The sequence below is a fragment of the Caretta caretta genome, chromosome 4 (assembly GCF_965140235.1).
Source record: "Caretta caretta isolate rCarCar2 chromosome 4, rCarCar1.hap1, whole genome shotgun sequence".
Lineage (NCBI taxonomy): Eukaryota > Metazoa > Chordata > Testudines > Cheloniidae > Caretta > Caretta caretta.
Window position 1 is genome coordinate 153,750,261 of NC_134209.1, and position 22,977 is coordinate 153,773,237.

General features: G+C 63.4%; 1 protein-coding gene across 1 annotated transcript; it reads left to right on the forward strand.

Annotated features, from left to right (window-relative positions):
- Positions 1-11,820: 11,820 nt before the first annotated feature.
- Positions 11,821-19,692, forward strand: TLX2 (T cell leukemia homeobox 2). The gene is made up of 3 exons (XM_048846580.2): positions 11,821-12,336; positions 15,801-16,038; positions 17,684-19,692. Exons 1-3 carry the CDS (start codon positions 11,925-11,927, stop codon positions 17,898-17,900), a joined length of 867 nt encoding a protein of 288 aa, XP_048702537.1. The 5' UTR covers positions 11,821-11,924; the 3' UTR covers positions 17,901-19,692.
- The last annotated feature ends 3,285 nt before the right edge of the window (positions 19,693-22,977 follow it).

The window sequence follows — 22,977 nt, forward strand, 5'->3', positions numbered from 1 at the left end:
ATTACAGGAGCAGGGCCTGGATCCTGTCCCAAAGAGACACAGTCACCCCAAAACAGGGTCTCACAGCTGATGTCCTGGAGAACCCCAATGACCAGCCAGCCCGATCCATCCTGGGTCTGCACAGGGATCTGGGCCATAGGCAGGGCGAGGGGCTTTGTCCCTGGGACCTTCACCCAGGTCACCCAGCCCCTCAGCATCTGAGGCTGCACCACCCAGGGCCTGACAACAGTTCTCTCTGTCCCAGGATCTCGCCACCCCAGGAATGTCTCCCCATTGACCATCACCTTCTGCTCCCACTGGAGGTCCGAGGGGCCTGGCCCCAGGAAACTCCACACAGACATAGAGGTTGGGACCAGGAGTGGGAGCCTGTCCACCTCCCCACCCATCTGGCTGACGGAGTCTATGGCCTTGGGACCCAGCAAGGGAGCTAGACACCGGGGCTTTTCCGCAGGGTCCCCCTGGTTCAAATCGCCAGCCTGCTCAAAGGCAGTGAGGTGGGCATCCATACCCCCCCCTCCTTAACCAGGGGCAGCAATTTAGTCTCGAGGTTCCCTGCGGAACTGGCCCCCCAGGATCTATCCCCACTCACCCCGGGGAGGTCCCCTAGGCCTCTCCACCCCACCACCGCCAGTTCATGCTGCTGCTGCTTCTGCAGCTCTTTCTCGGGCTCTTGCTGTCTCTCACAGTCCTCTTGCTCTCTCGGACTCAGCTCCAATCCCGTCCATCTCCGAACCCTGGATGGGGAACCCGATCGTGAAGACCCTCGTCTGGTCGGGGACAGGAGTCTTGGCTATGCCTGGCTACCACTCCAGCTGCTCCCAGATCCTGCTATCGCCCCATTTGGGGTCAGGAATCTGTTCCTTAGAGCGGTCATCCTCCTCCAGCTGCTCGATGAACTGTGCTTTGGTGAACTTGCCAGCGCTCAACCCTCTCTTTCTGCACAGGGTTACAATGTCCTTCTTAAGGAGACGGTGACAGGCCGTCACTCCACCCTTCCCAAGTTGTTGTGGACTCACAGGCCCGTGTGTTCTCAGCTCCCCACGGTTTCCAGGGAGAACCCCTAGTGTGCCAGCCCTTACTTGAGGTCACCATCTCTTTGCCAGGGTCGAGCTGCAGACTCCTCCGCCCCTTGGACCGCTCGCTGCGATCCCCAGGGGAACCCTGTTACTGCAAAAGTCTCTCTCTCTCCCAGGGCTGAGCCGCAGCCTCCTCCGCCCCTGAGACTGCTCACTGCAGTCCCCAGGGGGACCCCATTACTGCACAGTACTTCTTGCTGGTCACACACTCCCAGGGGTGAACCGCCCCCCGAAAATGCTCCTCTCTGAGCCTTCAGCACGCCTGGTCCTCGGCAATCCCCCTTCGTTTTACTGCTCCCCAGTCACTTACTGCAGGAAGCACCATCCACAGGGTCCAGTACATCCCACCATTGCCACCACTTGTCACGGAGTCCCCAGGCCCCTATGAAGCCAGTCAGGACTGTGGGGAAGTCTCCTCTCTGGGAGCAGACTGTCTTCAGGGCAAGAAGCTCACACGGCTTCCACCTTCCTGGGTCTGACCTCGGAGCATTCAGCATCCTCTGCCCCTCCGTGCGCATCCCCCAGCAAGCCCCAGGCCTCCTTGCCCCCCAAAATGGACCCAGCTGAGGGGTCCGGTTCTCTGCACCTACAAGCTCTGTGTTAGACCATGTTCCTGTCATCTAATAAACCTCTGTTTTACGGACTGGCTGAGAGTCACATCTGACTGCGGAGTTGGGGGGCAGGACCCTCTGGCTTCCCCAAGATCCCGGCTGGGCGGACTCACTGTGCGAAGCGCACGGAGGGGCAGAGGATGCTGAATGCTCCGAGGTCAGACCCAGGAAGGTGGAAGCCGGGTGAGCTTCTTGCCCTGGGGACAGTCTGCTCAGAGAGAGGAGGCTCCCCCAGAGTCCTGACTGGCTTCATATGGAGTAGTTCCAGAGCATCGCCCGGGGACGCCGTGACACCCCCCCACCATGTACACACCCATGCATGCACACACGTACGCACACCCCAGCACACACATGCACACACACACGCACGCGCACACACCCATGCACATACACCTGTGCAAACACACACCCATGCACACACGCACACACCCATGCGCACACACACAGATGCACACACACACACCCCACACGCCCATGCACATACACATGCATGTGCTGTCACGGAGTGTGGGGGAGTCCGGGCCCTGCACCCCCCACTTCCTGCGATTCACCGGGACTCTCAGCCAGCCAGTAAAACAGAAGGTTTATGAGACAACAGGAACGCAGTCCAAAACAGAGCTTGTAGGTACAGAGACTAGGACCCCTCAATCAGGTCCGTCTTGAGGGGCAGGGAGGTCAGAGCCCCATCTGGGCCTCCCTCCATTTCCCCAGCCAGCTCCAAATAGAAACTCTCCAGCCCCTCCTGGGCTCTTTCCTGGGCCAGGAGGCCACCTGATCTCTTTGTTCTCCAACCCCTTCAGTTGGCACCTTGCAGGGAGGGGCCCAGGCCATCAGTCGCCAGGAGACAGGGTGTCGGCCATTCTCTGTACAGACACCGTCACACTGGCCCTCAAGCGCTCTGCAACAATCCCACCCCCTTATCCCCCCACCTGGATACTTAAGAAATGCCTAGGGGAAACTGAGGTACCCACATAGAATTCAGAGAAAACTGTAAGAACATTCCCACTTCGCCACATACACACAGATTCCATGTATGCATGGTTGACAGACACATGATAACCTGGAGAGACATGTGACATTCCACACCCCTCCAGCTGCATCACCTGCGCATTAATCCAGCTTCCAGGGACTTCGGTTAAAATTCCAGACCCCTGGGCAATTTCAAACAGCTGCCAGTTTGGAGTTTTAATCAAGCTGCTGGCAAAAGGTTCCCTTCTCCCCAGAGTGAGGCATCTGCTCCCAGGTGCCCAGCCCGCCCCAGGGATGGTGCCACTTGGGCTGGGCCAGGACCAGCAGCAGTTTGGCCAGACATGTATGAGACGTGACATCTCGATTTGCCTCAGGGAGGAAGCGGCTGCTCCAGCCCATGTGTCACGGAGTCCCTGGGCGATGCTCTGGAACGGCTCCCCATGAAGCCAGTCAGGACTCTGGGGCAGTCTCCTTCCTGTGAGCAGCCTGACTGCAGGACACACAGCTCACCCAGCTTCCACCTTCCTGGGTCTGACCTCGGAGCCTTCAGCATCCTTTGCCCCTCCGTGCGCTTCCCACAGCGAGTCCACTCAGGCAGGGCTCCTGGGGAAGCCAGAGGCTCCTACACCCCAACTTCGCAGTCAGACGTGACTCTCAGCCAGCCAGTAAAACAGAAGGTTTATTAGACAACAGGAACATGGTCTAACACAGAGCTTGTAGGTGCAGAGAACAGGACCCCTCAGCTGGGTCCATTTTGGGGAGCCGTGAGCCAGACAACCACGTCTCCACTTCGCTCCACGTCCCCAGCCAGACCCAAAATGAAACTCTCTCCAGCCCCCCCTCCTCTGGGCTTTCCCGGGCCAGGAGGTCACCTGATTCCTTTGGTCTCCAACCCTTTAGCTCTCACCTTGCAGGGGGAAGGGCCCAGGCCATCAGTGGCCAGGAAAGAGGGTGTTGGCCATTCTCTGTGTCCAGACCCCTGCACACCCCTGCCCTCTAGGGCTCTGCAATGATCACACACCCTTATCCCACCACCTAGATACGTAAGATCTGCATAGGGGAAACTGAGGCACCCAACACTATTCAGAGGAAACATTAAGAATAGTTCCGCTTCATCACATCTCTCCCTCCTTCGAGATCGAACTGAGCGGGGTCACTTTACCCAGTGACCAGGGGAATTCGACCCCACCAACGTTCCCATGGATGCCCCAGCATCTCTCCCATTCCTTGGTGGGAGTTACACCAGGACCTTCCAGTTTCACGCCCTCCCTTAGGTCGGGGGTGGTCGATAGCACTTGCAGGCTGCATGTGGGAAGATTTATGTGGCCCGTGCCCTTTGGCCACCCCAAAACCCCAGGGGGTCAAACTGGGATTGGGTCTTCTCCCCAACAAGCTGGCCAAACACAGCCACTTGGTTAGAGGACTGTTTAACTTTCTTAACAGCTTTCACTCCACCTGAGACCTTCTCAAAGCTATCCACACTGGATCTTTCAACAGGAAAGTCAGTGGATCCATTCACAACAGAAAATTTCTGGCTATTAGGAACTGAAACTTTCTTGATTAAATCACTTTCACACCCTTCAGTTGCAGTAAACTGCTTGCAAAGACTCCATGAGGATTCCTTTCCCTAGGGCTTTTCTATGCAACAATTCACCCCCACAGAAATTCTGCTCTTACCCTCTTCTCCTAGGGCATGTTCTAGAGGAACACTTTCCTGAGCAACAACAGACTCTTTCTGGGTCTCCCTTACATCCAGAATCACCTCTGGCCCATCCGGCGGATTCCTACCCAATCCCCTTTCAGGCAAACTGACAGACTTCCTAGATAAAAGGTCAGAAGCATTCTCCTTCCCTTTGCCACACACAAGTTCAGGAATCTTTTCCTTCTTGCGACAGGTTTCCACACCCTCAGTAGGTAACACAATCACATCACCTTCATGCTCTCCTTGTGCCCTGGCTAGGATCTCACCCTGGTTAGAGAGAGTTGCTCCACCCTTTCCCAACAACACACTAGCAACAGGCAAAATACAAGCACCAGAATTGTCTGGTCTCTGGGATTTTACATAGACCCTAACTGGATGCGACCTAGTTACAGGGCCATTCTCCTGAGCAGATGCAAATTTAGGACCCTTCCCTTCCTGGGCTTTAGCTGAATCCAGAACCAACTCTGAGACAACTGCACGACCCTCAACCATCACAGGCTGAAAGGCCCCTTCTGTCTGCTCCACAGACAAAGAGCCGGACACGCTTTCTCCTTTCCCAGACACACAGCTTGGGAGCTCATTCCCCTGGTCCCAGCACACAAGGCTGGTCACAGACAACTGCTTGGAGATCAGGGTAGCTCCCTCCATAGGCAAGTCAATACCCCTGACAAACACAGACACATTTCCTTCCCTGTCACACTTCTCCACCCAGCTAACAGGTAAGGTCCAGGGACACTCATCTTCCACTCTCCTCGCCTTCCCACCCTGCTGACTAGACACAGCCATCAGCTCACAAGGCTGCCTAGGCTCATCCAGACTTTCCTTACCCAGCACCTTGCCACTCCCCACAGATCCCCTGCCCTGCCTGTGTCTCCCCCCACTCAGCTGGGGTCTCAGCTCCCACTGTGCTCAGCGCTGCCCTTGCTGTCCCAGTGGGGGTAGGCAGCGAGCTCCCTGCTTTCCTCACTGCATCAGAGTCAGCGTGAGCCCCCTCTCCGGTGTGCAAGGGGGGCGGGGAGCATCTCTCTGTCTCACCCAGCCCCAGGGGTCTGGTTACAGGCAGGGAGGTAGCCTAAGCCTAGTAGCTCCTCCCCGCTGCCAGCCAGGTCATCTGCATTTTCACTGGCCATTTCCCTCTCCGCGGATTGTTTTCCTGGATTCAGATTCAAACCCTTGGCAGTTACCAGAGCAGGGCCTGGATCCTGCCCCAAAGAGACACAGTCACCCCAAAACAGGGTCTCGAAGCTGGTATCCCGGAGAACCTCAACAACCAGCCAGCCTCACCCCTCCTGGGTCTGCACAGGGATCTGGGCCATAGGCAGGGCGAGGGGCTTTGTCCCTGGGACCCTCACCCAGCTCACACAGCCCCTCAGCCTCTGAGGCTGCACCACCCAGGGCCTGACACCAGTTCTCTCTGTCCCAGGAATGTCTCCCCATTGACCATCACCTTCCGCTCCCAGTGGGGATCCGAGGGCCCCGGCCCCAGGAAACTCCACACAGACATATAGGTTGCGGTCAGGAGTGGGAGCCTGTCCACCTCCCCATCTGGCTGACGGAGTCTATGGCCTTGGGACCCAGCAAGGGAGCTAGACACCGGGGCTTTTCCGCAGAGTCCCCCTGGTTCAAATCCCCAGCCTGCTCAAAGGCAGTAAGGTGGGCATCCACATCCCACCCGCCCCCCCTTAACCAGGGGCAGCAATTTAGTCTCGAGGTTCCCTGCGGAACTGGCCCCCCGGGGTCTTATCCCCACTCACCCCTGGGAGGTCCCCTAGGCCTCTCCGCTCCCCCACCGCCAGTTCATGCTGCTGCTGCTTCTGCAGCTCTTTCTCGGGCTCTCGCTGTCTCTCACAGTCCTCTTGCTCTCTCCGACTCAGCTCCAATCCCGTCCGTCTCCGATCCCCGGATGGGGAACCCTGATCGTGAAGACCCCCGTCTGGTCAGGGACAGGAGTCTTGGGAATGCCTGGCTACTACTCCAGCTGCTCCCAGATCCTGCTATAGCCCCATTTGGGGTCAGGAATCTGTCCCTGAGAGCGGTCATCCTCCTCCAGCTGCACGATGAACTGTGCTTTGGTGAACTTTCCAATGCTCAACCCTCTCTTTCTGCATAGGGTTACAATGTCCTTCTTCAGGAGACGGTGACAGGCCATCACTCCGCTCTTCCCAAGTTCTTGTGGACTCACAGGCCTGTGTGCTCTCAGCTCCCCAGAGTTTCCAGGGAGAACCCTTAGTGTGCCAGCCCTTCTCGAGGTCACCCCCTCTTTGCCAGGGTCGAGCTGCAGACTCCTCCGCCCCTGGGACCGCTCGCTGCAATCCCCAGAGGAACCCTGTTACTGCAAAAGTCCTTCTCTCTCCCCGGGCCAAGCTGCAGGCTCCTCTGCCCCTGAGACTGCTCACTGCAGTCCCCAGGGGGACCCCATTACTGCACAGTCCTTCTTGCTGGTCACACACTCCCAGGGGTTAACCGTCCCCCAAAACCGCTCCTCTCTGAGCCTTCAGCACGCCTGGTCCTCGTCAATCCCCCTTCGTTTTACTGCTCCCCAGTCACTTACTGCAGGAAGCGCCGTCCACGGGGTGCAGTAGATCCCACCACTGCCGCCAGTTGTCACGGAGTCCCCGGGCGATGCTCTGGAACTGCTCCCTACGAAGCCAGTCAGGACTCTGGGGCAGTCGCCTTTCTGTGAGCAGCCTGTCTTCAGGACACACAGCTCACACGGCTTCCACCTTCCTGGGTCTCACCTCGGAGCATTCAGCATCCTCTGCCCCTCCGTGCGCTCCCACAGCCAGGCCGCCCAGGTGGGGTCCTGGGGAAGCCAGAGGGTCCTGCCCCCCAACTCTGCAGTCAGACGGGACTCTCAGACAGCCAGTAAAACAGAGGTTTATTAGACCACAGGAACATGGTCTAACACAGAGCTTGTAGGTGCAGAGAACAGGACCCCTCAGCCAGGTCCATTTTGAGGGGCAGTGAGCCAGACAACCAGGTCTGCCCTTCACTCCATGTCCCCAGCCAGCCCCAAACTGCCTCCCCCTCCAGCCCCTCCTCCTCCGGGCTTTGTCCCTTTCCCAGGCTAGGAGGTCACCTGATTCCTTTGGTCTCCAACCCTTTAGCTCTCACCTTGCAGGGGGGAAGGGCCCAGGCCATCAGTGGCCAGGAAAGAGGGTGTTGGCCATTCTCTGTGTCCAGACCTCTGCACACACCTGCCCTCTAGGGCTCTGCAATGATCACACACCCTTATCCCACCACCTAGATACTTAAGAACGGCATAGGGGAAATTGAGGCACCCCCTCACTATTCAGAGGAAACATTAAGAACAGTCCCGCTTCGTCACACCATGGCTGGGGCAATTCCCAGCTCCACTGGGACCCAGAGCTTTCTCTGGCCCCAGGACTCAGAGCTAGAAAAGGTATTTTAGGACTCAATTGTGGAGCCATTTTATATGCATTAGGAATGTAATTCTGGGCTTTTCTTGCCCTCTCAGCCCTGTGGAGCCAGATTCCCGGTGGGGTGGGGGGGGCAGGGGGATTCTGGACTCACTCGCCCATCAGCTTCAACATGGGCAGGATTCACCCAGCTTCCCAGGCCAAGGGACTCAGCCAGGAGCCCAGCCAGCTGGGTAGGAGCTCCTGGACTTTCCAAAGACTTTTTGCCTCTGTGTTTTAACGGGGTGGGAGTGGGTACAGCTCACTTCAGGCTCTGCCATTTGGGATCCATCCCTCCCCCCAGCCCCACCCCCGGGGTCACCCAGCACCATCCCAACCAGCCTCAATGCCAGCGGGCACTTGGCCTCACCACAGCCCACGTGTGCATGGGGGGTGGGGGTCACTGTCTGGGAGGCTATGTGCAGCGGCTCCCCGAATGGTAGGAACCATGAGGAAAGGGAGAGGTAAAAGGACAGTAAATATTGTAATGCCGCTATATAAATCCATGGTTTGCCCGCACCTTGAACACTGTGCGCAGTTCGGGTCGCTCCGTCTTGGAAAAGATCGATTGGAATTGGAAAAGGTGCAGAAAAGAGCAAAAATGCTGAGGGGGGTGGAACAGCTTCCGTAGGAGGAGAGATGAAAGAGACTGGGGCTGTTCAGCTTGGAAAAGGGGCGACGGAGGGGGGATACGATCGAAGGCTATAAGATCCTGACTGGGGTGGAGAAAGTAAATAAGGACGTGTTATTTACCCTTTCACATAACACAAGAACCAGGGGTCACTCAATGAAATTAATAGGCAGCAGATTTAAAACACACATAAGGAAGTATTTCTTCACACAGCGCACAGTCAACCTGTGGAACTCCTTGCCAGAGGATGTTGTGAAGACCAAAGGTATAACTGGATTAAAAAAGAATTAGAGAAGTTCCTGGAGGACAGGCCCATCAATGGCTGTTAGCCCAGATGGTCAGAGACGCAATCTCATAGTATGGGTGTCCCTAGGTCTCTGACTGCCAGACTGGGACTGGAGGACAAGGGTTGGATCACTCAGTAACTGCCCTGCTCTGTTCACTCCCTCTGCAGCGCTTGGCATTTGCCACTATCAGAGACAGGATACTGGGCTCGATGGACCATTGGTCTGGCCCGGGTGGCCATTCTCGGGGGGGGGTGTGTGTGTGTGCTATGGACACCCCCCCGCATGTTCATTCAGGCTCCAGCAGCAGTGGCCTGACTGAATCCCATTGGCAGAGCCACGGCCTGTCATTGTGGGGTCTCTCGAGCAGGGAGCTCTCAGCTCTGATGTTGCTGGTCGCCATCTGCGTGACCCCAGGGCCAGGAACGTACTCTGCTCCCTGGCGGGGGTCGGACGGGCTCTGGGGGAGACTGCAACTGGTAACCACTGCACATGGGCCAGTCCCAGAGCGTGACCCTGCCCTGAGCCCTGGCCATGCTTACACACACTCACATTCATGAGAACGGACAAGATGGGGCAGACCAATGTTCCATCAGCCCAGTCTCCTGTCTCCGACAGTGGGCAGAGCTTCCGGGGGAGTGTACAGAACTGGGCAGCTGGAGGGATCCACCCATCTTCCCCTCCTGGCAGCCAGAGGTTTAGAGACACCCCGAGCATGGGGCTGCATCTCTGACCATCCTGGCTAATAGCCATTGCTGGACCTAGTTCTTTTTTTAACCCAGTTATCCTTCTGACCTTCACAGTATCCCCTGGCAGCGAGTTCCACAGGTTGTCTGTGCGCTGGCTGGGTGAAGAATGCTTCCTCTGCTGCTTGGTGGCCTCTGGGGGCTGTTCTGGGAAATGGTAAAGAACAAGTCACAGACTCTTTCCATGTGTAAAACTTCCCAGCTGTACTCTGGGCCTGGATTTGCTCCAAGTCCCCTGGGGCCGTGGGCTCCTGAACCCCCTGCCACGCCCTCTGTGAGGACAAAGGGGGACCTGTCTGTTTGCCAACAAGTGGGCCAACCACTCTGGATCCCTGCCCCAAACTCCCAGGCTGGGGCCGGCATGCAAGCCCTGGCAGCCCTGCCACAGGGAGTCCTCACAGTTCCAGGCTAGCAGGGAGCCAGAGCCAACCCTAGGGTGTCTCTCGCCCTCCCGCATGAGACCTGGCACTAGGGGCAGGGGTGCCTGGGAGCCCTGGGGCACAGAGAACATAGCACTGCCCAGGGGGGATCTGAGCCTGGGGAGACTGTCGCCCTTGTGCCGCTGGGGGTTAGGGCTGACCCCTTCTCCGGGTGCCCCTGTAATTACCTGGGGGTGGCTGGGAGGAGGCAGTGAGAGGCGGCTCCCAGAGCTGCAGCCCCGGGACTGGGGGCGCTGGCCGGCGGGAGGGCACCGCCTGGGGAGCAGAGCTGGGAGGGGGCACTCCCCGCCCTGGGGCCAGGGGGAGATTTAGGGTTTGGCTGCCCCGGCCCGCGGGTAATGTCATTTCCCCAAGCCGGGAGGCGCTGGGGCTGCGTCTGTGGGCCCGCAGGTCCCGGCTCCTGGGGCAGCTGCAGTCTCTGCTCCAGAGCGGGGATCGCAGCCCGGCCTGGCCCCAGCCCTGCCCCGGGCGGCCCAGCGCCCGTCCAGCCACCCCAAACCGCCAGGCGGGGCCAGGCCGGACCTGAGTCCCGGCCTGTCCCTCTCTGGGCGGCCACAAACCGGACCGCGGCCCCCAGGCCTGGCGGGGCGATTCCCGGTGACTAGCAGGGCTGGCGGGGGGTGAAGAAGGGGGCTGGGGCCGGGAGCCGCGGGCACAGGGCAAACAGCCCCGCGGGAGGGGAACGGTCCTTTGCCGCCGGCGGCCCCGCTCCCGCCCAAGTCCTGAGCTGCCCGAGCCTGGCTGGGCGGGAGGCCGGGACGGACGCAGCCCGAGGCCCGATCCGCAGCCACCCACGAGGGGAGCAATCCCGAGGTCGCCCCCCGGCGCTGCTGCGAGCGGGTCAGAGGGAGCCCCCGGGGCGCGCTCCCGGGCGGGTTAACTCGGCACCAGGCTCCGAGCGCCAACGGCGATTACCTGGGGGGGAGTTCAGGCCCGGGGGGGCAGTGCCCTGCGGCAGCCGAGCTGGGGGGCCGGGCTCTCCGCGGCTCGGGCCCCGCGCCGCGCCGGGCAGTGGCTCTGGCGAGGGGTGGTCCGCGGTTCCTCCCCGCCCGGCGGGCCCCGCAGGAGCGTCCCGCTGGGGCAGGGACGCCGCCGGGGACGCTGGTGGGGCTGCCCGAGCGCAGCGGGAAGGGGCGGCCGCCGCGGGTCCCGCCGAGCCGGGCGGGGAGTTCCCGGCTGAGCCCCGCCGCGTGCGCTGGGATGGCTCTTAGGTGGGGAGCGCGCTGGGGCCCGGCCGCTTTGCCCGAGCGGAGGCGCCGTCCAGTGCCCGGGGCCCGGCCCGGCGCTCCAGCCCCTGCTCGCTCCTCACCACGTCTCTCTGCCCCGGGTCCGGCCCGGCGCTAGCCCCGCTCCGGGGGCGCCGCCGGCTCGCGGCTCTGACCGGGGGAATGGAAACGAGTCCGGCCCTGTTTAAAAGCGCGGAACATCTGGGCCCTGCCCAAAGGCCCGCGGGGGGAGCCGGCACCGCGCGGCGGCCCCCGGGTTCGGCGCAGAACCCAGCCCAGCTCGCGGGCAAGCTGCGCCGGGCCCTTGGGGCCCCCTTCTTGCCAGGGCGGCTCCGGCGGCGATTTGGCCCGTGCCCTCGAGGCTGAGCCCCCCTGGCCCTGCGCGGGCCGCGGGGCGGGCTACAGAGCCGCTCGCGGGGTCCTGGGGGCAGGGATGCGCCCCGCACTCGTTTTGCACAGCAATAAAAGGGGCGGTTCCCCTCCACTCCCTTGGCCACGCCCTCTTTGGGTGAGGCCTGTCAATCACTGCCGGAGGCTGCCAATCAGGGGGCAGGCGCAGGGCTTTTGGCCCCTGCCGATGGAAGGGGCCAGAAGAGCGCGCGCTGCCCCGGGGGCCCAGGCGCTCTCCGGGTACGTGCGGCCGCGCGCGGAGCCCCGCGCTCCGGTGACGTGCGCCCAGGGGGCCCGGGGCCCTGCGCATGGGGCCGGCTCCAGCGGGGGGCCTGCAGCGGGGGCGCCCCGGCGGGGGCGGGCAGGCACTGAGGAGCAAAAGGGGCGGGAGAGCGCGCGGGGAGCCGGGGTGCGGAGCGCGTCCCTCCCCATGGAGCCCTCGGGGCTGGAGCAGGAGGGCCCGGGCCAGACCCACCCGCACCACGAGCCCATCAGCTTCGGCATCGACCAGATCCTGAGCAGCCCGGAGCAGGGCAGCTGCTTGGGGCCGGCCCGCCCGGCGGGGGAGCTGGACTACGCGCTCTACGGGAGCGGCTGCAGCGGCGCCTACAACCCCGCCTGCTCGCTGGGCTCCTACAGCCTCAGCCGGAGCATGAACGTGGCCGCACGGGCCGCGCCGGGGGGCCCCGCGGGGGGGGTGATCCGGGTGCCGGCGCACAGACCTCTGCCCCCAGCGCCCGGGGCGCCCGCCGCGCCCCCGCAGCCGGGGGTCCCCGGCCTCTCCAGCCTCACCTTCCCCTGGATGGAGAGCAGCAGGCGGCTCGCCAAAGACCGGCTTTCAGGTGAGCCCCCCGCCCCCCGCCAGCTCCCTGGCCCGGCTGGTAGAGCCCCCTGCCCGGCGGGGAGCGCCAGATCCCCGGCCCCTCTCTCGGGAGCGCTCAGCCAAGGGGCCCGGACGGCCGGGAGACTGGGCCCGATCCCGGCAGGTGCCGAGCGCTCCTCGCTGACATCCCTGGCCCGATCGGGACTCCTACGGGACTGAGCTGGCCGGCCTGGTGCCGGGAGCGGCCTCTCCGGGACCGGTAACGGGACTGGCCAGCGGCTTCGCGCCCAGCAGCATGAACCCAGGGCGGGGCGGCGGCTGCTCGCCCCGGGGAGATTCCGGCCCAGCACAGGCCTGGCCAGTTCGGTGTCTCGGCCCCGGGGCAGAGTCAGCGCCTCTTCCCGGACACCGCTGCGGGGCCCCCAGAGAACCAGGACAGGGAGAGCGTCCCCTGCCCCACAGTTCGGGAAAGTTCCCCCAGTCCTTGGCCGTGGGCACCCGGACATCCCCCGCTCAGCGGAGCCCTGGCCCTCACACGGCTCGCGGCGGCGGGCGCTGGAGGGGAGATCCAGGCCCGCGGAAGCAGGATTCCCGCTGGAACCGGAGCCGGGCCCCGGGGGGACGCGCTGGGATCTACCCACGAGCCTGCTGAGCGCCCTGAACGCCCCGCCGAGTCCAGCCCGGTGCGCGCCCGGTGACAGCGGGACGGCGCCCGGGGGCCCCGGCTGCGCTCGGGCAGGTGAGACCCGGGTCCCGCCGACTCCGGCTGGCGCTGTGCCAGGGCGCGGCGGGTTCGAACTCTGCTGGCGGCTGCTCCCCGCGCAGCGCCCGGCGTGGGGTCTGAAGGGGCAACCCCGGACCGGGTCTGAGGAGAAACGTCCCCGGATACGCAGGCGACTCGGCACCGGCCCCGGCTCTCATCGCTGTTTCCGGACCCGCCCGGTCCTTCCGCCGCCTGCTCCCTGGGGACGGGCAGCCGGGTCCCGCGGCCCCAGGCCGGGCTGGCTGGGCAGGGGGCCAGGGGAGCAGGGCGCAGCCGGAGCCCCGATCCCAGGCCCGTGCCCCAGGCGGCGGGAAGGGGCGGGGGGTCTTGAGGCAGCCTCCGCAGCGCTGCCCCCAGCCCAGCTGCCTCGCGGGGCCCGGCCCGGGCGCTCCCTGGGGCCCGGACCCCCAGGGCTCCGCGCTGTTGCCACGGGGAGTGTGAGTCCTGCCCGTGCGATCGGGGGGTGCGCTGACGGGCAGGCCACCCCCTTGAAGTGAGAAGCCCAGCGCGGGCCCGGGCTAGGCCATGATCCGCGCCCGGGGCGCGCCGAGGCCTCTGGAAAGGCTCCTGGGCTGTGCGCGGCGGCGCGGCTGTGACCGGCCAAGACCGGAGCCCGGGGCCAGCGCTTGGGGACACCGGGCTCCCGAAGCCCGGGATCGGGCCCTTCCCCAGCAGCAAACACAGCCTGGGGGAGAGCAGCTCCGTTGGGGGCCCGTCTGACACCCCCGCCCTTCTGCCAGCCCCTGCCCCCGACGGCGAGCGGCCCGGCGGGTCTGTGCGGCGCTGACCGGCACCCTTGTCCCCCAGCGGGCCGGGCCGCCAGCTACGGAGCATCCCGCGGCGGCGGAACTGGGGGCCGAGTCCCTTGGCTGTGAGCACCCCCTGGATCCCCCGCAGGTCACGGGGCCCAGCCCGGGGTGGAGGGGGCGGAGAAGGGGTTGGGAAGGGTCGGCAGCGTCCGCCAGCAGGACAGGACAGGGCCAGGCCCCGCCCGCCCCGCACACCCCAGGGGTCCCCACCCGGTCCAGCGCTCTTTGGCTGCCGGGGATCCTGTCCCGCCCCCCTCATTTTCCACGCCAGCCCTGCGCCGGCACTGGGGAGAGCTGGGGGGTCCCTCCGAGCCTCAACACCAGGGCTTCCCCCTGCGCGCCTTGCGCCCCGCCGGGGCTCCCCCTGCCCACCCAGCCATGCGCCCCAGGCCCCCCCGCAGCTGATGGGTCTGGTGATGTGCAGGGGCGATGGCGCCTGCTGGGGATTGCGAGGGCAGGCGCTGTGAGCACCACCCCGGACGCCTGGGTTCTGTGCCCAGCCACGGGAAGGTCAGTCTGTCCATCTGCTCTCGGCGCACCCCCGGGAGCCTCTGGCCCTTAGCGGGACGCAGAGCAGCCGGTTCCTGCCCGGGGTGTTGATCGCTCCAGCGGGCCCATCCCGGCGCCTGTCCCTGAAGGACCTCCCTTGGCGGGCCGGCAGAAGCTGGCGGCCCCGGGGCTCCCCCGGCCTGGGGAGGGTGTTTGGCCCCGTTGAGGGGCGGAAAGGCCTTTTCCAAGGGCAGGGTTGGGGCTCTTGACCTGGCGGCTGGGGGCGGGTGTCTCGTCCCACTGCCCCCGGGGCCCGGGCCGGGGCCGGAGTGCAGCGGGGCTGTTTCTCCCTGGGTTGGAGCCGGTTCTTAGCTCTTGGGGCGGGGAGTCCGTGTCCCCCTCCGGCCCCAAGGCTGGGAGTGGGCAGGGGGCGATGATGAGGACGTGTTGCCAACCCTCCAGGATTGGCCGGGAGTCGCCAGGACTAAAGCTGATGTCGTGTGATGGAACCTTCAGGAATGCGGCCAACCACAGTTGGCAGCCCTAGGTGAGGGCAGGCGGCCTGGCCAGGCCGGGGCCGGGGGGAGCCAGGGCTGGGCCCCTGGAGAGCTGGGCGCTGTCATGCTCCCAGGGTGCCCCCGGCTCAGGGATGGGCTTCAGCCCTACCGGTGAGGTGGCGAGGAGCCCGCGCATGCTGGGCCGTGGCTGGCGGGTGGGATGGGGCTGGCCCCTCCCCGGCGTAGCTGCCATGCCTGGGGCCACTCTCGGCTGCGTCTGCAACCCGCCTCCGAGCCCCGGCCAGCGTCTGGATGGCTGAGCTGCAGCGAGGGGCTGCCCAGCCATGTGGGGGTCCCTACCCAGCCGGGGGGCTCCTGCCTGGGTGGAGTCTGTTTCCTGTGCAGCGAATCGGGGGGGAGGAGGGGGGACGGTTCCCAAAGCCAGACCTGCCAGGCTGTGGCCCTGAGCCGTGGGTAGCAAGGGGGTGGAGGTGCCAGGCTGCCCAGTGGGTCCACAGCATTCCCCCAGCCCTGGGGGCTCTGTCGCCCTTGCCATGTGCAGCTGGTGCAGTGATGCCATGGTCTGGTGGGGACACCCAGTGCCTGGGATCAGAGTCCGGAGCCTGGCTCCCGGGCAGCTCCGCCTGGTGCTTCGGCCCAGATGCCAGCAGGGGCCCAGCAAGGACGCAGCTCGGCCCGCTATGTCCGGTGCCTGGCCCTCTGGCCCCCTGCGCAGTGCTGGCCGCAGGAATGCTGGGTGGGCCGGCAGGCAGCGGGCCCCAGCCATTCCTAGGCCAGCCGGAGGAGCTGATGTGCCCCAGCAGGAGACCAGCCCCCCAGCGCCCATCGCGCCCAGGGGCGTGGGCCTGAGTGAGAGGTGAGGGCAGTACCCAGGCCTGACCTCCTGCCTCCCCTTTGCCTGCAGCTGCCCTGTCCCCGTTCACGGTGACGCGGCGCATCGGGCACCCCTACCAGAACCGCACCCCCCCCAAGAGGAAGAAGCCGCGCACGTCCTTCAGCCGAGTGCAGATCTGTGAGCTGGAGAAGCGCTTCCACCGGCAGAAGTACCTGGCCTCGGCCGAGCGGGCCACCCTGGCCAAGGCCCTCAAGATGACGGACGCCCAGGTGAAGACCTGGTTCCAAAACCGCCGCACCAAATGGAGGTAACACAGGCTGCAGCTCAGGGCTGGGCCCTGCCCCGCCCAGCCAGGCCAGCCCGGGCCCAGTGCGGGCGACCAACACCTCCAGCACAGCCTCCCTCGCAGCTAGGGGCAAAGGAGCCCCCCTGCTGGGGAGAGGCCGGGCTGGATTCCTGGGAGCTCCCCCCACAGCCAGCCCCTCTGCCCCACCCCCACAGCGCCCCCTGCTGGGAGAGGCCGGGGCTGGGTTCCTGGGAGCTCCCCCCACAGCCAGCCCCTCTGCCCCACCCCCACAGCGCCCCCTGCTGGGAGAGGCCGGGGCTGGGTTCCTGGGAGCTCCCCCCACAGCCAGCCCCTCTGCCCCACCCCCACAGCGCCCCCTGCTGGGAGAGGCCGGGGCTGGATTCCTGGGAGCTCCCCCCACAGCCAGCCCCTCTGCCCCACCCCCACAGCGCCCCCTGCTGGGAGAGGCCGGGCTGGATTCCTGGGAGCTCCCCCCAGAGCCAGGGCTCCTGTTTTGTCAGGGCAGAGTGGAGTTAGACACATGCACTGTGCTGGGGCAGGATGGGGCAAGGGGTTGAGGAGCTGGCATGGGGCAGGGGCGCGTAGCTGAGGGGCCGGCCTGGGGCAGGGCAGGGAGGGGTGGGGGTGTGTAGCTGAGGGGCCGGCCCGGGGCGGGGCTGGCCCGGGGAGGGGCGGGGGCGCGTAGCCGAGGGGCTGGCCCGGGGCGGGGCGGTGTGGGGAGGGGCAGGGGCGTGTAGCTGAGGGGCCGGCCCGGGGCGGGGCGGTGTGGGGAGGGGCGGGGGCGCGTAGCTGAGGGGTCGGTCCGGGGCGGGGCAGTGTGGGGAGGGGCGGGGGCGTGTAGCTGAGGGGCCGGCCCGGGGCGGGGCAGGGCGGGGAGGGGTTAGGGGCGCGTAGCCGAGGGGCCGGCCCGGGGCGGGGCGGTGTGGGGAGGGGCGGGGGCGCGTAGCCGAGGGGCCGGCCCAGGGCGGGGCTGGCCCGGGGAGGGGTGGGGGCGCGTAGCCGAGGGGTCGGTCCGGGGCGGGGTGGTGTGGGGAGGGGCGGGGGCGTGTAGCTGAGGGGCTGGCCCGGGGCGGGGCGGGGAGGGGCAGGGGCGTGTAGCCGAGGGGCCGGCCCAGGGCGGGGCTGGCCCGGGGAGGGGTGGGGGCGCGTAGCCGAGGGGTCGGTCCGGGGCGGGGTGGTGTGGGGAGGGGCGGGGGCGTGTAGCTGAGGGGCCGGCCCGGGGCGGGGCGGTGTGGGGAGGGGCAGGGGCGTGTAGCTGAGGGGCCGGCCCGGGGCGGGGCGGTGTGGGGAGGGGCGGGGGCGCGTAGCCGAGGGGCCGGCCCAGGGCGGGGCTGGCCCGGGGAGGGGTGGGGGCGCGTAGCCGAGGGGTCGGTCCGGGGCGGGGTGGTGTGGGGAGGGGCGGGGGCGTGTAGCTGAGGGGCCGGCCCGGGGCGGGGCGGGGAGGGGAGGGGCAGGGGCGTGTAGCTGAGGGGCCGGCCCGGGGCGGGGCTGGCCCGGGGAGGGGCGGGGGCGCGTAGCCGAGGGGCCGGCCCGGGGAGGGGCAGGGCGTGGAGGGGCGGGGGCGCGTAGCCGAGGGGCCGGCCCGGGGCGGGGAGGGGGTCGAGGTGCAGGCAGCCACTCATGCGGCTCTGCCCACGCCCCGCAGGAGGCAGACGGCGGAGGAGCGCGAGGCCGAGCGCCAGCAGGCCAACCGGCTGATGCTGCACCTGCAGCAGGAGGCCTTCCAGAAGAGCCTGAGCCAGCCGCTGCCGCAGGACCCGCTCTGCATGCACAACTCCTCCCTCTGCGCCCTGCAGAACCTGCAGCCCTGGGCCGAGGACAAGAAGGTCACGTCCGTCTCAGGGGTGGCATCAGTGGTGTGAGGCCCCCACGCTGCCCCTTGGAGCAGGGGGGAGAGACCTGTCTGCACATCCCCACGGAGGCTGCGGGGTGGCTGGGGCTGAGGCCGGACCCTCCTTGCCTGCAGCAGATGCAGACCCCTGGGGCATGGGCTGCTGCCCCCAGGGACCATGATGCCAGTGCGCTCCCTGCTGTGAGCCTGCCCTGGCTGGGGTCTGCCCGGCCTCAGCACCCACGGGGGAGCAAGGAGCCCCAGACACACACCCCACCCCCCGGCAGGCCAGTCCCGGCTGACTGACTCAAAGGCTCTGCCTACAGCTGACTTAGTGACCTATACTGCCAGTAAAGGGTTAAAGTCTGTGGTTAATGGAGACCTAGATCCCATCCGCAAGGGCCCTCCCCATGGGAGCTGGGCCCCTGTACCTGGCTGGGGCTCTCCAGGGCAATACGTGGCCCTTCCCCCCTCACTGCCAGGGGTACAGCCACCCTGACACCTCAGGGCCTGCCCAGAGCTGCCCCAGTATCAGCGAGGCCCAGCCCCCACTTTTCTGTTAGGACTGGAGGCTCCCAGCCTTTGCAGCTCCGCCTGGCTGTGCTGCTGAGGCCCAGGGATGGAGGGGACAGCCCCCCATGGGGAGAAGTGGGAGGGGGCCTTGCCCTGGGGCCCACAGGGAGCTGGAGGGTGAATGGTGCCCTGGGGCCAGCTCATCACAGAGTGAGCATGGAGCTGCGGGGTCAGCCTGGGGCAGCGCCATGTCCATCCAGCCCGGGGTCCTGTCTGCGGGCAGTGGCTGGTGCCAGAGGATGAGGAGAGCAGCGGGGGCTTGGAGCAGAACCACATGGGATCTGACTTGAGCCGGAGCAGAGCTTTCAGAGAACTGCCCACACTTGAGTTCAGCTTGGTCAGGGATGGAGAATCCACCATGACCCCAGGGAAACGGTCCTGTGCTTATTTTCCTCTCTTAACAAATTCCACCTTCTTTCCAGGCTCAGATAGTCTGGCTTCAGCTTCCAGCCTTGGATCTGTCTGACCAGAGCGAAGAGGGTTTTGTTTCCAAATTTACGTTCCGCACGTAAGAATGTGCAGGCTGGGATCAAGTCACCCCCGAACCTTCCCGTTGAGCCCCTGGAGTGTGTCACTCCAGGGCAGGTTTCTCATCTCCTCTGACCCTGCTCCAATCTAGCCACGTCCTTCGGGCACCGGATCCCAGCAGCAGCCGCCCCAGGGCCGGATACAGAAGGAAAATCACCTCTCTGCTGCTGCTGGAGATTCCCGTTTACACATCCCAGGATCGCGTTAGCTCTTCTGGCTGCAGCGTGGCAGGGGGAGCTCATGTTCAGCCTGATCCCCCCCGCCCCCATCTCTGTTCCCGCCGTCGGAGCCCCCGCCCCGCAGGACGGCCTGCACTGTCTGCTCCTAGATGGGACTTCACGCTGGGTTGAACTGACTGACACATGGTTTGCTTGTGCCCAGCTTGATCGGGGGTGGGGTCGGCCTGCTCTGTCCTGGGCCTCCCCATGCTGATCTCCCTCCCCATCCATCAGGGCTGATCAGCCCTTGCCCTGGGCGTGGCGGGAGCTAGGTGCCTGGTCTTCAACTGGAAAGTCCGGTGGAAAAGGGGACCTGGTCAGATCTACTGACAGACACCCAAAGTCCGGTTACTGCGAGCACGGAGGCGCTGGGTTATCACCTGCATCCGCGCCATCTCAGCAAGGGCCGCCTCCTACCTGCCTCGCCCGGCTCCGGAGACAAGTCCCTCCGGAGTGGGAGGGGGCGGGAGGGAGGAGATCAGTGAGAGACAGGAGCAGGGGGAAGAGGAGCAAATGGGGGCGGGGCCTTGGGGAGGGGCGGGGCCTCAGGGGAAGAGGCCGTGTGAGGGAGGTTCCAGCACTCCTGCTGAAGTGGCTGGTTTTAAAGATTGCAAAGTTGGGATCACTACGGGGGTGTCCTCTTGCCTTTTTCCTCCCGACCCCTGGGCAGGGCCCAGAGAACAAAGTCTGTCCTAGATGGGGTGACCAGATGTCCCGATTTTATAGGGACAGTCCCGATATTCAGGGCTTTGTCTTATGTAGGTGCCTATGCTCCCCCCACCACCACATCTGGTCATCCTCATCCTAGATGGGAACGGCCCCTTGCCCCCTCCCACCTCTCCCCGCACCCCGAAGCACTGACTCCTCCACCCATGTGATTGGCGCTGGGTTTGGGCAGGCTGCGGCCGTCATGCTGACCACCTGCTGCTGTCTGGGGCTGCTGTGTGTGGGGCATAGGCCCAGCCAGCCAGACGCCCTGGGGCCATGAGGAGTGGCAGGCTGCACTGAGAGCTGTCAGGGTCCCACACTGTCTATGTGCTATGCCCCCTGTATGCCGGACCCCTAAGGGATCCCACTCTTCCTTCAGGGTGGGCCACGTGGCCTCCCCACCTCCTAGACTGATCCTCTGGTCTCCAGCCCTCCTGTTTCACGCCGGGAGCTCTGCCTGGCCAGGCCAGCTGAGAGACTCCAGGGCAGAGGCGTGCCCATGCCGCAGGGACCCGTGTGTGACAAAGTGGGAATTTTTTGTAATAATTTTATGAAACCTCTGTGTGCCTCAGTTTCCCCCTATACTTTGCAGGGCTCCCCAGTGCAGGGGTCGGGGGGAGGGTTACGTTTGCTCTCTGCGCAGGCTGAGAGACATGGCACGGCTGGGGGGGAGGTGTCTCTGTCCTGCCTGGGTAGAACGAGCAGAGTCATTAAGGAGCAGACTGAAATTGAACCAGAGCCACAGAGACAATGCCAGGTCCAGTGACTTATCTACTGGTCACTCCAGCCAGGAGATTGTGAACTCAGCCTGGTCCTGCCTGGAGAACAAAGCCTAGATGTGCCCAGCTGTGATTAATGAAGGTTTTGGGGGCTGGAGGAAGCTAGTTCTCTACTGGGACTGACTGAGGGGGTCAGAGCCAGCCTGGCAATGGAGTCCCAGCAGCTGGGCTGGTGAATTGCTCTGGGCTGCCCAGGCCAGACGCTGCGTTACCCGCTCTGTCTCTGCGCTGACTCAAGGGCTGCCCACGCTGGGGCCAGGTGACTCATGAACCCGGCTCTGTTTGGGAAACGCTGTTGGGGAGTCACTGTGAATCCTGGCTGGGGGCACGAGTCCTGCAGCATGGACACGCCTCTGCCAAGGAGTCTCTCTCAGCTGGCCTGGCCGAGCTCTCGGGGGGCAGCAGGAGGGCTGCTGGCACCCAGAGGCTCAGTCTAGGAGCCAGGGAGGCTGCAGAGCCTGCCCCAAAGGGAGAGTGGAACCCTCGGGGGGCTGCCCCACTGAAGGGTTCCCCCAAGGGACTGTTGAAAAGTTAGGTCATGGAACATACGAATGTAAGAATAGCCATAGTGGGTCAGACCAATGGTCCTTCCAGCCCAGTGTCCTGTCTTCCGACAGTGGCCAATGCCAGATCCTGCAGAAGGAATGAACAGAACAGGGCATTTATCCAGTTATCCATCCTCCGTCGTCCAGTGCTCGTCTCAGGCAGTCAGAGATTTCGGGACATCCAGAGCATGGGGCTGTATCCCTGACCATCTTGGCTAACAGCCATTGGTGGACTGATCCACCATGGACTTAACTAGCTCTTTTTTGAACCCAGTGAAACTTTTGGCCTTCACAACATCCCCTGGCTACAAGCTCCGCAGATTGACTGTGCACAGTGTGAAGAAATACTTCCTTGTGTTTGTTTTAAACTTGCTGCCTAGTAATTTCATTGGGTGACCCCTTGTTCTTGTGTTATGTAAAGGGGTAAACAACACTTCCTTATTCACTTTCTCCACGCCATTCACGATTTTATAGACCTCGATCACATCCCCCCTTGGTCACCTCTTTTTCCAAGCTGAAAAGTCCCAGTCTGATTAATCTCTCCTCATACGGAAGCTGTTCCATACCCCTAATCATTTTTGTTGCCCTTTTCTGAACCTTTTCCAATTCCAGTATATCTTTTTTGAGATGGGACGACCACATCTGCACGCAGCATTCAAGCTGTGGGTGTACCAGGGATTTATATAGAGGTAACATGGTATTTTTTGTCTTATTATTTATCCCTTTCCTAGTGGTTCCTAACACTCTGTTCGGTTTTTTGATGGCCGCTGCACACTGAGTGGCTGTTTTCAGAGAACTCTCCACAACGTCTCCAAGATAGGGAGCCCAGACTGGGACTGTCCCGAGTTTTAGTTCTTTGTCCCGTGTCCCGACCGATGCATGGGGTCAGGACGCCATTTGTCCTGATATTGCGGCTTTGGCCGCTCTGGCCGCTGTTTGTTTGTTTTTTTTCCGCTTCCCCCATGTGTCCCGATATTTTGTCTGTTTCGTCTGGTCATCCTACTCCAAGATCTCTTTCTTGAGTGGTAACAGCTAATTTAGACCCCTCCATTGTATATGTATAGCTGGGGTTGTGTTTTCCAGTGTGCATTACTTTGCATTTATCAACATTGAATTTCATCTGCCATTTGCCAGTTTACGGAGATCCCTTTGTAGCTCTTTATAGTCTGCTTTGGACTTAACTATCTTGAGTAGTTTTGTATCATCTGCAAATTTTGCCACCTCACTGTTCACCCCTTTTTCCAGATCATTTAGGAATATATTGAATCGGAGTGGGCTCAGTATAGACCCCTGGGGACACCACTATTTACCTCTCTCCATTCTGAGAACTGACCTTTTATTCCTACCCTTTGTTTCCTGTCTTTTAACCAGTTACTGATATGTGAGAGGACCTTCCCCTTTGTCCCATGACAGCTTACTTTGCTTAAGAGCCTTTGGTGAGGGACCTTGTCAAAGACTTTCTGAAAGTCCAGGTAGGCTATATCCACTGGATCTCCCTTGTCCACATGTTGACCCCTTATAATTCTAGTAGATTGGTGAGGCATGACATCCCTTTACGAAAGCCATATTGATTCTTCCCCAACAATTCATATTTATCTATGTGTCTGACAATTCTATTCTTTACTACAGTTTCAGCCAATTTGCCTGGTACTGAAGTTAGGCTTACCAGCCTGTAATTGCCAGGATCGCCTCTGGATCCTTTTTCAAAAATTGCCATCACATTAGCTGTCCTCCAGTCATCTGGTACAGAAGCTGAT

Bases quoted from the DNA above. Each gene is read 5' to 3' on its own strand.
- TLX2 (XM_048846580.2), top strand. From the start codon at position 11,925: ATGGAGCCCTCGGGGCTGGAGCAGGAGGGCCCGGGCCAGACCCACCCG. The intron at 12,337-15,800 runs GTGAGCCCCCCG...CTTTGCCTGCAG, and splicing joins CGCCAAAGACCGGCTTTCAG to CTGCCCTGTCCCCGTTCACG. The intron at 16,039-17,683 runs GTAACACAGGCT...CACGCCCCGCAG, and splicing joins AACCGCCGCACCAAATGGAG to GAGGCAGACGGCGGAGGAGC.